Source organism: Protopterus annectens, chromosome 14.part0 (genome assembly GCF_019279795.1).
Source record: "Protopterus annectens isolate FY-2018-M chromosome 14.part0, PAN1.0, whole genome shotgun sequence".
NCBI lineage: Eukaryota > Metazoa > Chordata > Ceratodontiformes > Protopteridae > Protopterus > Protopterus annectens.
In genome coordinates, this window is record NC_056748.1 from 1040875509 (window position 1) to 1040888644 (window position 13136).

General features: G+C 43.9%; 1 protein-coding gene across 2 annotated transcripts in view; it reads right to left on the bottom strand.

Annotated features, from left to right (window-relative positions):
* ZMYM3 (zinc finger MYM-type containing 3) overlaps positions 1-13136 on the bottom strand; it is a 3891108-nt gene that overhangs the window by 3272451 nt on the left and 605521 nt on the right. For both annotated transcript variants that reach the window (XM_044056844.1, XM_044056843.1), the window contains exon 3: positions 47-117. In XM_044056844.1, the coding sequence (XP_043912779.1) occupies positions 47-117 (71 nt within the window). The remainder of the gene's footprint in view (positions 1-46; positions 118-13136) is intronic.

Here is a 13136-nt window from a genome sequence, read left to right on the forward strand (position 1 = left end):
GCAAAATCTCAAAAGAGAGGAAAAATGAAAAGCTGTTCCACATTACCACAACTTCTTCCTTTTTAATTTCTCCAGATGGTGTTATGCTTTGATCAGTCTGCTTCTCACTGTCATTATCTGGAAAGTAAAGGGAAGTGTGTTTGTCCTAAGCTATAAACAGAATTCAATGACAGAGTACAGATACATCACTAGACACAGTAACTTTGTAATATGCTTGCAAATGCACTGCATACAATGAAAATTCTGAACACTAATAGAAACTGCCAATGAATGACATAGACAGAGCCACTATACTTCTACCTCTCACGTTATTATACAAGCACAATGATAAGAATTCAGCCATGAGCGTAAGCCATGCTCTACTCAAAGTTATCAATATTCTAAACACAACTAGTTATAGGTTCATAAGTTAAGGGTTCACTCAACCAAGTCTACACACAATGTCTTCTCATTAACGGCAATAGTTCTATCACTAACTGCAAAGGTTTTTCCATTTACAGATCTAATGCTGACTTTAAATTATCTGTTGGAGGACTACTCCTACAATTTTTTTTTTAAGAGCCAAACTATGATTTTTCAATGCTCAGATGCTGAAAAATATGACTACACTGCACATTCAGAAATTACTCAAGCTCTGTAGGTTGCATTAATATAACAAATATAATTTTATCTGGTGAGTGGCCGACAGCAACAAATTTTATCTATCTTTTAAAGAGAATTGCAGTTCTACAAGATTAATTAAAAATTGCTCTTATTTTCTTGTGAGATAAGTGGACCAAGCCACAACGCATACCAGAAGTAAACAATCAATCTGTGGACCAGTGATCTGCTGTGGCGACCCCTAACGGGAGAAGCCGAAAAACATTTTTTTTATTAAAATGATATTTTAAATTTTAACTTCTCTTATTTACAAAATTCAGAACATCTCCTATATATTTGAATGCATCACTTCATTGTTTAAAAATTCTTCAATTATTTATTTTTATTTTTAAAAAATTATCCAATTGTTAACTACAATCTGTCTAATACTATCCCATACTGTATATGGCAATAACATTGCTTTCATTTGATACGTTTTTAAAAGTTCTAGCAGAATAAGAATCAATAAACTGAGGAGTGAAAGCAAATGTCTCCTCAAATCATTTTCCTGTCCAATATACAGGGAATCTTCAGAAAATGAAGAATTCATTTTTCTTTTACCAGTAACACCAAACAGAATGGTCAAGATCCTGAAATAAAACGCGAGTTAAACCCAATATATCATTCCTGTCCAAAATAACAGACAAGAGAAGATAAATATTTAACTTTCTGCTTCTTTTTGATAGAAGTTCTTTAGAAGCACACCAATACCTGCCACGCAAATCATCCCTGAGATAGCCATCCTAGTCTGGCTAGGCAGAGAGGCATTTCCTGCACCTTCCTCAGAGACAGACGAGGGTGGTTCTCCCTTGCCCACCAAAGGCACTTCAACAGCTGCTGAATATGTGTCTAACCCTCGGTCCACGGAAGCAGAAGGGACTACACCAGAAGGAGCCAAGGAAAAAGATGAATGGGCAGAGGAACAAGAAATGGCCACATCAGTGTCATCCATTCTGTGGCTGAGACACATTTGTAGCCTGTTGTAGAGGCAAAGGCTGTTTTGAAATTTTCATCTTTTTGTGGCTATAAGAAGGAAGAACCAAGAAACCAGTAAGATGTTCTATAGTGAAACCTAAAATGATGCCGGAAGCCCAGGTAAGACTGACAACAGTAGTGAAGTAGACTTTTTCCACTAGAAACACTTAACACTTACCCAGCCCACAAAAGTAATTTAACATAAGCTTTAATTAGGAAAAACAAAACAAAAAAAAAACTTGCACAACTTTATCTTTAAATAAATTACTTCATAGAGAATGTTAACTTTCTGTAATAAAAAATAAAATAAGGACGTCCCCACCCCCTTAGGGAACAGTCAGCTGACCATCAATCTTCTAAAGCCTGCAAGAAGAGCTCTCTTCAATGGCAGGAAGCTCTAAAGGGCTTGCCATCCAAAACTATTGCTTTTTTTTCAGCTCTGCTCAAGCTGATAACAGTTTTGGAGAGTGAAGTTGCCGTTAAGCTCTGGAAGCTGGCAAGGTGTTATATCCTAGGTCAGTGATAGAATTATATAACGTAAAACTTTTTTTATATATAGAAATGGCATGTATGTTATTTGGTCTCACATTAACAGCATGTGTTGGTAAAAATGTTGTCTCATATTAACTGTGTGATATTTTTAGGAATAGCATAATAAATACAGAGCCCGAAAATGGAGGAAGAAATAACGTACAGTTGTATATCTACCATAAATGTAGATGTTCGAGTGTATTCACTGTTGCCGTCATTACTCTTGGGTTATCCTGCTTGCAGGCTACCCTCAGGTCGGCTTGAATTCCAAAGTCTAGGTAAGGCGTTGGTTGCTGTTGCCTCTTCCCTGACATCAGTGCGCCAGGGGTATAAAAGATGCAGCCGACGCCATTTTCTTCAGGTTTTTTTGCCCCAGATGTCAGGTGCCCCCAAATGGTAGGCTGAAAAATATGCCAATAAAAATGCATGCATAAAAATAACATTTCCTTCAGCTACAAGCAAATACACCAAATAGGTTGTATAGGATAGAGAAGTGTAGATAAGTCCCAGCAAAGACAAGGGGGATGGTGGGTGGGTAACCTGGACTGCAACAGTGAATACACTCGAACATCTACATTTATGGTAGGTACACAAAGTACAGGTTTGTACCTACCATAAATGTAGATGTCCGATAGGTATGCAACTGCAGTCCTGACATATGGGTTGTCCTGCCTCAAGCAGCTCTTCGGTCGGCCGGATTCCAAAGTCTGGGTCCGGCGTCGGCTGATGTCGCCCTTTCCCCGACGTCAGAGCGCCTGGGGTATAAAAACGTCAGCCGACGCCATCTTCTTCAGTGTTTCTTGCCCCAGATGCCAGGTGCCCTCTAAGGAAGGCTAAATTTTGAAAAATTCCAGACACGTACAACAGCATAAAAACAAATACACCATAAAAGATTATCCCAGGTAGCTAAAATGAGGGGTAGAAACCCAAAAGTATATCACAGAGGGGTAGGTGGGAGGGAAAACCTGACTGCAGTTGCATACCTATCGGACATCTACATTTATGGTAGGTACAAAACTGTACTATGTCCTTCAAGGATGCAAATGCAGTCCTGACATATGGGTTGAATACCATAGCCAACCTGGGGGTGGTAGGCACTAAGACAAAGATGGTGTAGCTAAAATGCCCTGCAGGACTGCAGAGGCAAACCCTGCTCTGGACCTGGAGTATAAAGGCAGGTTGTAATGTTTGGAAAATGTATGCACAGAGCTCCATGTAGCAGCATCTAAAATGTCCTTTGTTGCTACTCCTCTTAAAAAGGCTGTGGAGGTGGCTGTAGCTCTGGTGGAATGTGGCCTGAGGCCAGCTGGCACAGTTTTTCCATGAAAAGAGTAGCAGAATCGAATGCAATTTCCAATCCATTTAGAAATTGTCTGTTTGGAAATTGCTTTTCCCTGCAATCCAGCAGCGAAAGCTACAAAAAGCTGGTCAGATTTTCTGAAAGACTTTGTTCTGTCCAAGTAGTATCGCAACTGTCTGTGTATGTCCAAGGTGTGCAGAAGACTCTCTCCTTTATTTTGAGGATTGGGAAAGAAGGTAGGCAGGTGAATAGCTTGATTCAGGGACACCCTGGATACCACCTTTGGGATGAATGACAGATTGGTTCTCAAAGAAACTCTGTCCTGGTGAAAAATGAGAAATGGTTGTATTGCCATAAGGGCCTGTAGCTCAGAGACTCTTCTTGCTGAGGTTACTGCCAGAAGGAAGGCTGTCTTCCAAGACAGAAATTGCAACTCTGAAGATGCTGCTGGTTCAAAGGGAGGAAGAGTTAATTTTTCCAGCATGAAGTTGAGGTCCCATGCAGGCACTGGTGGTTTCCTTGGAGGGTTGATGTTCTTTATACCTCTTAGAAACAGTCTTAGCAATGGGTGAGAAAATACAGGCGGATCAGTGTTATATTTGGCAGATATTGCTGAAGCATGTATTTTTATGGAAGAATATGAAAGGCCATTGTGGAGCATTTCAGCCAAGTATTCCAGGATCTGTGGAATGCTCATCACTGATGGGTCTTGACCCTTTTTGCTGTTCCAGATAAGAAATATCTTCCATTCTGCGGAGTATGTTTTTCTAGTGGAAGGTCTGCGCGCCTCCAGGATGATATCCTTTACCCTTTTGGAAAGTGTATCCTGAGTAATAGTCATGGAATCTTCCAAGCGGTCAGCTTCAATGTTTTCAAGCTGGGGTGTAGTGTCCTGTAATTGTGCTGTGTCAGAAGAAGTGGCCATTGAGGAAGGAGCCACAGATTGGTGTGTGTCAAGCTCCGTAGCAGTGGGTACCAGTGTTGTCTTGGCCAGTCTGGAGCTATCAGTATGACTTTCGGTTGCTCTGTCTTGATCTTTAGTAACACCTTGGTCATCAAAGGAAGAGGTGGGAAGGCATATAGTGTTAGAGAGTTCCAACTGAAGGAGAGAGCGTCCACCTTCCGTGCTTGAGGATGGTATGCCCTTGTGCAAAACTTTTTCAGATGGTGATTGAAGTGGGAGGCAAAAAGATCTATATCCGGCCTTCCCCATGCTTGAGCTATTTGTAAGAAAATGTCTGGATGTAACATCCATTTGTGTGGATCCATGATGTTTCTGCTTAGGCTGTCCGCCAGAACATTGTCCTTCCCTGGTACAAACTGGGATTGTAGCTCTATTTTCAATTGTAGGGAAATATCCCAGAGATTCATTGCCAGTCTGCAAAGAGGGTAGGAATGGGTACCTCCTTGCTTGTTTATGTACCACATAACTGTGGTATTGTCTGTCTTTATTAGTAGATGGCCCTGATGCATGAACTTTTTGAAGGCCTTGATTGCATGTATCACTGCCAGCATTTCTTTTTGGTTGATATGCAGGTGCTTTTCTTTTTGTGTCCATTGTCCTTGAATGCATCTGCCCTCCATGTGCGCCCCCCATCCATGGTCTGAGGCGTCTGTTATGGTTTGACTTGTATGAGGTTTGCTGAAAGGCAGACCTTTGTTTTTCTGGCTTGCTTGAGCCCACCACAGAAATTCCTTTTGAAGGCATGGAATGAGTGGGATCAATGTTTCCAGGCTGTGGCTGTGCTGAGACCATAGACTTTTTAGGTACCATTGTAGTTTTCTCATATGCAGCCTTGCATGTGGAATCAGAAGAATGCAAGATGCCATGAAACCCAGGGCCTACAGGATTTTCCTTGCAGTCATCTGGGTGTGTGTTGCCAATCTTCTGAAGTATTCTGGTAATTGTTTTTGTTTTTCTTTTGTCAGAAACGCCATCTGGGTGTTTGTGTCCAGTGTGGCACCCAGGAAACGTATTTGTTGGGATGGTACGAGACTTGATTTCTGAATATTGACTGTGTATCCCAAGGCCTGCAGTAGGTGAATGACATAGTCCAAGTTTTTTAACAAGGCTTGTTGGCTGTCCGCTTGTATAAGGCAGTCGTCCAGATAAGGGTATATTTGTATCCCCTGAAGTCTGCAATGTGCAATTACTGATGCCAGGCATTTCGTGAACACTCTGGGCGCAGTAGATAAGCCAAAGGGCAATGCTGAGAATTGATAATGCTCTGAGCCTGCAAGAAATCTGAGGTATCTTCTGCAACTTTGTCTGATTGGGACATGCAGGTATGCCTCCTTGAGGTCCAGAGTTACCAGCCAAGACCCCTTGCCCAGCATGGGAAGGAGTTGCTGTAAAGTCAGCATTTTGAATTTTGGCACAATAAGGTAAGTATTCAGTGTGGACCAGTCCAGAATGGGTCTCCATTGGTTTTCTTTTCTTGGAACAAGGAACAGTCTTGAATAAAATCCTTGTCCTTGTTCTGCAGAAGGAACCTTTTCTATTGCTCTTATTTGAAGTAGGTTTGTTATTTGTTTGAGTGCCTCTGCCCTTTGATTTGGTGGCAGGTTTGGCCTGCCATGTCTTGTTGGTAGTGTATGAAAATGGAATCTGTATCCTTTGTCTATTATGTCCAGTATCCATTTGTCCTTTGTAATATTGTGCCAATTTTTTGAGAATAAAGATTACTTTCTGCCCAAAGGTGCTTCTAATTGAGCCCTGGATGGCGGAATCAAAGTCAAGTCATTGAGATTGTCCTGGCGGAGCAGTGGAAGGTCCTGCCCCACCTCTCTGGTTCAGAGGCTGCCATTGACGTCCTCTGTAGGAGCCTCGAGTTTGCCCTCTACCTCTGCCACGCCTGTTTTTGCCTCTTTGAAATTTGTCTGTGTCAGGAAAGGACCAATGTTTAGAAGGCCAATTCCTGCTGAATCTTGGGGGCTGTACCTGGAGGAAATCTTTGACTGTTTGCACTGATTTTGCCTTTTCCTCTATTTTCTTTAAAACCTCTTGTGCAGTAGCACCAAATAGCTTATGTTTCTCTGGTGGTGCGTCCAAAAGCTTAATTTTCACATGGTCTGGCAATGTTTGTTCCTTTAACCAAGCATGTCTGCGTATGACCGCACCTGTCATTGCTGCTCTGCATGAAGCTTCCAATGCATCATATCCACACTGAAGGAAATGGCTGCTAACCTGCTTAGTATTATGAACCAATTCCTGTAACCCCTTTCTATCTAATGGTTCAGGGGAAGCCAGTTTCTTTTGCAAGTCATCCAATATGTATTCCTAATACTGAATCATATGAAATTGACAATTTAATGCTCGCATAGAAAGGGTGGAAGATGTATATACTTTCTTGCCCCACCTTTCTAAAGCCCTAGAATCTCTTTCCGAAGGGAGTGGGTTCTTAGCAGTAGTGGAGGAAACCCCTTTAGGCCCCTGAGAAATAGTTTCACGGTCAGCAGTATGGCCCTTGTACAGAAATTGATGTGTGTCTGGGACCCTGTAGTACCTGTCTGGCTTGACAGGAGCAGGGGGGAGGGAGTCAGGGGAAACGCTAGATTCTAAGTACACATCATCTAAAACATTTAAAACTGGAGGAATAGCTAAGGGTCTATGCTCAGGTAGCTTTAAAAATTCCATTAACCTTTTCCTAGAATCTGAGTATTCCTGGCCTTGCCATTTGAAGTGTTCCCTCATGGAATGAAGCGTTTCCCCAAAGGAAAACTCCTCAGGAGGAGAAGCAGAGGGAATAGATTCCTCCGCATCAGAATCCTCGTAGGCCGGGAAGGCCACCTCCTGGTAGTCTGAATGTGCAGAATCACCTGAGGCCTCATCGGAGGACTGGGAGTCTACCTGCTCAACTCTAGGCCTCTTGTCAGAAGGCGGCTGAGAGCCTCTATCTGGATGAGGCTGTGAACCCCTAATCAAAGAAATAAGGTCCTCAACTAAACTTAAAATTTGAGAACCAGAAGTGGATCCCAGAGAAACAGATCTTGGAGGGAGAGACTTAGCCTGTTTGGCAGCCTTAGCACGTGTGTAGGCCTTAATGGACATAGACACTGGAGGCCTGGCAGCCCCACGTGCTGGAGTAGTCTTATCCACTGAAATGGTGTCAGAAATATCCTGGGCTACGGTCTCAGAGGGGAGCACAGAAACCGGCACCGAGCTGGCCTCCGGTACCGAAGTAACCGGTGGAGCAGTGTCGTCAGTCTGTAGCAGTTGCGAAACTGGCTCAGAAGAGACAGAGACACTCGCGGTAGGCCTAAGCGTAGTGTCGGCCGAGACTGCGGACGTCGGTCCTTATCCTTCCGTTTTTTGGGTAAATGTGCTGTCGGAAGCTCCGACGGCATGATATAACAGAAATCTTCCCCAAAATAATCCTGTGCAAACTCAGACCGACGCCTAAGAGTGCGTTTATTGAAAGAGGCACAAGCTTCACAGGCCGAGACGTTGTGTTCTGGGCCTAGGCAAGGTAAGCAGTAAGAGTGGAAATCCTTATGAGGTATTTGTTTCCCACAAGTTAAACAATTAACTTTTTCACTTTTATCTGACATCAGCTGAGGCAAGAAAAGGTCCCCAACGGGGTACTTAGCTTTTTTGAAGACTTCAGTAGCTGAAAACACAGGAGCTGGTCGACCGGCACTTGCAAACTGCTTCTGCTTCGAGCGCCACGTGGCAAAAAAGACTGGAGAAGATGGCGTCGGCTGACGTTTTTATACCCCAGGCGCTCTGACGTCGGGGAAAGGGCGACATCAGCCGACGCCGGACCCAGACTTTGGAATCTGGCCGACCGAAGGGCTGCCTGAGACAGGACAACCCATATGTCAGGACTGCAGTTGCATCCTTGAAGGACATCTGTACTATGATCATCGTGTTTCACTATTATAGTCATTACTCTTGGGTAGAATCCCAAAGCTGAGGATGGGTGGCTGGGCTAAATAGGATTAGGAGAGGCTATGAGGCCCTGCAGAACTGCAGCAGCAAAGCCTGCTCTGGACTTAAGAGTAAAGAGGTAAGTGGTAGTGCTTTGTGAAGGTGTGCACTGAACTCCAAGTTGCAGCCTCTAAGATATCATTGGTTGGTACTCCTCTGAGGAAGGCTGCTGAAGTGGCTGCTGCTCTGGTGGAAAGAGGCCTAATGCCCACAGGCACTGATTTGCCATGTTGAAAATAGCAGAAATGGATGCAATGGCCTATCCATTTAGAAATATTTTGTTTTGAGATAGCCTTTCCTTGTGATTCTGCAGCATAGCATTGATGAGGGAAAGGCAGTCCATACAGCCTACCTTGACCTTGCAAAGGCTTTCGACACAATACCCCACTCGGGTATTGTAGAAAAACTTACCAGCTTAAATGTAAACCCATATGTCACAAGATGGGTTGCAAACTGGCTTAAGGACAGAACCCACAGGGTTAGAGTTGCTGGCGCTATGTCAGACTCCAAGCCGGTCACAAGTGGTGTCCCACAGGGCTCGGTCCTTGGCCCCCTATTGTTCGGCATCTACTTCTCAGAAGTACAGACCAACATGGGAGGACTTTGGCTGACAAAGTTTGCAGGCGACTGCAAACTGGGCCATAGTGGAAAGTGCATCGGACACGGATATCCTTCAGAAGGGACTCACGGAAACAGATAGCTGGTGCCAGAGCCATGGCCTGAAGTTAAACGCCAAAAAATGTATAGTCATACCCTTCGGGAAAAACAAGGTAACCCCAAGCTACCATATAGGTGGCAATCCACTAAGCACAGAAGAGGTTATCAGGGACCTGGGGACCCAGGTTGACAGTGGCCTTTCTTTTGACACTCACGTTGCTAAAGTGGTTAGAAAGACCTTCTACATTGCCCACCTGATCACGAAGGGATTCACATCCAGATCTAGTGAGGTCATTGTTCCCCTGTACTCTTCACTTATCAGACCAATGATCGAGTACAATGCCCCATTCGGGATGCATCTCGCCAGACATCTGCAGCAATTGGAGAGACCCCAAAAGTTCCTCACCAAAAGGATAAAGGGACTCCAAAATCTGTCATATGCTGCCAGATTGAAGAAACTCCAGCTCTATTCAGTCGCATACCGTCTGCTCAGAGGTGACATGTGCCTGACATACAAGGCCATGTCCAACCCGGAATTAATGGACATGCTTCACCTCAAAAAATCCAAATCCACCAAAACCACTAGAGCAAGCGACTTAAACCTTAGCACGGATATAAATAGGACGTGCTGGAGGGATAGATTTATCACTCAGAGACTCCCTATGCTGTGGAATAGAGTCCCGGTCTATGTGAGGCAGAGCACCTCGCTGGCTCTGTTCAAGAGAAATCTTGACCTGTGGATGGGAGATCGTAGGTTTACCCCGGGAATCATCTCTGTGTCACTGCTGGACAGAGGCACAACAAACTAATGGGCACAGTATTTTTTCATATAAGGGGTGGCGTAAGCCACAAAAATTTGGGCTAGGCTAATAAATGCCTTAGGGCAGATAGCCTAGTATAAACCTATGAACCTATGAGCCTATAAGACACTAAAATTTGCTCAGTCTTTCGGAAAGATTTAGTTCTATCCAAGTAGAAGCGTAATTGCTTGTTTATGTCCAAAGAATGCAGAATTTTCTCACCCTTGTTCTGTGGATTTGGATAAAAGGTAAGCAAGTGAATGGTTTGGCTGAGGGCCACACTGGATACCACCTTAGGCATAAATGTAGGGTTTGTCCTTAGAGAAACCCTGTCTGGATGAAAGGTTCCACAGCCATGAGTGCTTGTAACTCCGAGACTTGCCTTGCAGAGGTTATAGCTAGGAGCAGAGCTGTTTTCCAGGATAAGAATTTTATATCTGCTGTTGATGCTGGCTCAAAAGGAAGCAGTGTGAGTTTTTCCAGAACATAATTGAGGTCCCAGGGCTGAATTGGTGCTCTCCTTGGAGGCCTAATATTTTTGGCCCCTCTGAGGTACTGCCTTATTAAAGGATGAGAAGAAATAGGTGGTTCCGTATTGTAATGGGCTGAAATGGCAGAGGCATGAATTTTAATTGATGAGAAAGAAAGGCCTTTGTTCAGCATCTCAGTTAGGTATTGTAAAATCTGAGGGATCTTTGGTACACACGTGTCAATGCCTTGTTCCTGGTTCCAAGCACAGAATCTCTTCCATTTTTCTGCATAACATTTTCTGGTACTGGGCCTCCTGGCCTCCAAGATAACATCCATAACAGCTTTTGAAAGAAGAGTATTCAGAATGGCTGCATTATCCGCCATGCTGCCCGATTTAAGGTCCTGAGTTGGCTGTGCAGGATCTGATTGTTTTGTTGGGTCAGCAAGTGAGAAGTTTGAGGCAATATCCATGCTGGACCTTGAGACAGGCTCTTTAGGATTGGGTACCAGTGCTGGCGTGGCCAGTATGGTGCAATCAGTATCATTTTTGGCTTCTCTTGTCTGACCTTTAGGAGTACTCTGGGAAGGAGAAGCAGTGGGGGAAAGGCATATACTGTTAGATTTTTCCAGCTGAATGATAGGGCGTCCACTTTCCATGCTTGCTTGTGATAAATCCTTCTGCAAAATCTCTGCAATTGGCAGTTGTGAGGTGAGACAAATAGATCTATGTCTGGGCATCCCCATTTCCTTATTATCATGCTGAAGACTTGTGGATCCAGTTTCCATTCGTGGGGATCCATGAGGTTTCTGCTTAGTTTGTGTGCTAGAGTATTTGTTTTGCCTGGCAGGCATTGTGCTTGCAGGTGAACTTGAAGAGCCAATGCTGTGTCCCATAAGGTCATTGCTTCTCTGCAGAGGGGGTGGGAATGTGCACCTCCCAGCTTGTTTATGTACCACATGACGGTAGTGTTGTCTGTCTTTATCAGTAATTGTCCTGGATGAAGCAGGTCCTTGAAAGCTGTCAGGTCATTTTGAACAGCTAGCATCTCTTTTTGATTGATGTGAAGATGCATCTGGTTTGCAGGCCATGTGCCCTGAATACATTTTCCTGCCATATGGGCCCCCGAAGAATAATCTGATGCATCCGTTGTCAGTGTCTGTCTGGCTGTGGGTAAACTGAATGGCAGACCCTTGTTGTGGTGACAGACTTCTACCCACCATCGAAACTCCGGTTGTAAGCAGGGAATGAGTACAATTACTGTCTCCAGGCTGTGGCAATGCTGAGTCCAAACACTTTTTAGATACCATTGTAGTTTCCTCATATGCAAACACTTTTTAGATACCATTGTAGTTTCCTCATATGCAGTCTGGCATATGGAATTAGTAGAATGCAGGATGCCATGAAACCCAAAGCCTGCAGGAATTTCCTTGCAGATAAGTGGGTTTTTGTTGCTAATTTCTTGAAGTAGTCAGTTGCTTTTGCTTGTGTGCCATGAGATAAGCCATCTGGGCAGTTGTATTTAAGCTTGCACCCAGGAATATTACCTCTTGAGAGGGCACGAGTTTGGATTTATTTTTGTTTACTGTGTACCCTAGGCCAATTAGTAATCTTTTTACAAACTCCAGATGCTTTAGAAGAGTGTCTTTGTTCTCTGCTTGAATTAGGCAGTCATCCAAGTAGGGATATATTTGAATTCCTTTTTGTCTGCAAAACGCAATTACGGGTGCCAGACATTTTGTGAAGACCCTGGGCGCAGTAGATAAGCCAAAGGGCAGTGCAGAGAATTGGTAATGCCTTGAGCCAGCTATGAATCTGAGGTATCTTCTGCAAGACTGTCTGATTGGGACATGCAGGTATGCCTCTTTTAGGTCCAAAGTTACGAGCCAAGCCTTCTTGCCCAGCATGGGCAGTAGCTGCTGTAGAGTCAACATCTTGAATTTTGGAACTCCCAGAAACGTATTTAGTATAGACAGGTCCAGTACTGGTCTCCAGGTTTTGTCCTTTCTGGGTACTAGGAAAAGTCTGGAGTAAAATCCTTGCCCCTGCTCTTGTTGTGGTACTTGCTGAATGGCCCTCATGTCCACAAGGGCTATAATTTGTATTTGTGCCTCTGCCCATTGATTGTGTGGCAGGTTTGGCATACCTTTTGACCTTGGTAGAGTGTGAAAATGGAACCTGTAGCCTTGGGACACTATGTTTAGGACCCATTTGTCTTGGGTAACCATTTGCCAATTTGATGAAAAAAAATGCCAGTTTTCCCCCTAAGGGGGCTGCCAAAAGAAAAGTGCTTGGATCTGGTAGAGGAAAGTCATTGGGACTGTTTCCTGTAAGGTTGTGATTTGTCTTCTCTGCTTTTGGAGGTAGAAGCACCCCATTGTTTAGGCCTGTATGAGCCTTGGGGCTGAGATCTACCTCTGGGACGCCTGTATCTGCCTCTTTGAGGTCTGTCTGACACTGGAAAGGACCAATTTTTAGAAGGCCAGTTCCTGCTAAACCTGGGTGGCGGTACCTGTAAGAAATCCTTGACTGTCTGCATGGATTTTGCTTTATCCTCCATTTTTTTCAACACCTCTTCTGCTTTAGTACCAAACAAAGTATCATGCTGTAATGGTGCATCTAATAATTTTGCTTTAACATGATCTGGCAGGTTCTGTTCCTTTAACCAAGCATGCCTTCTAATAACAGAGCCTGTAACAGCGGCCCTGCGAGAGGCCTCCAGTGAATCATAACCACATTGCAAAGTATGCTCTCCCACTTGTTCAGATGCATGCAATAAATCCTGCAATTCCCTGTTCTCTGAACATTCAGTATTTGTCAACAATTTCTATTTAA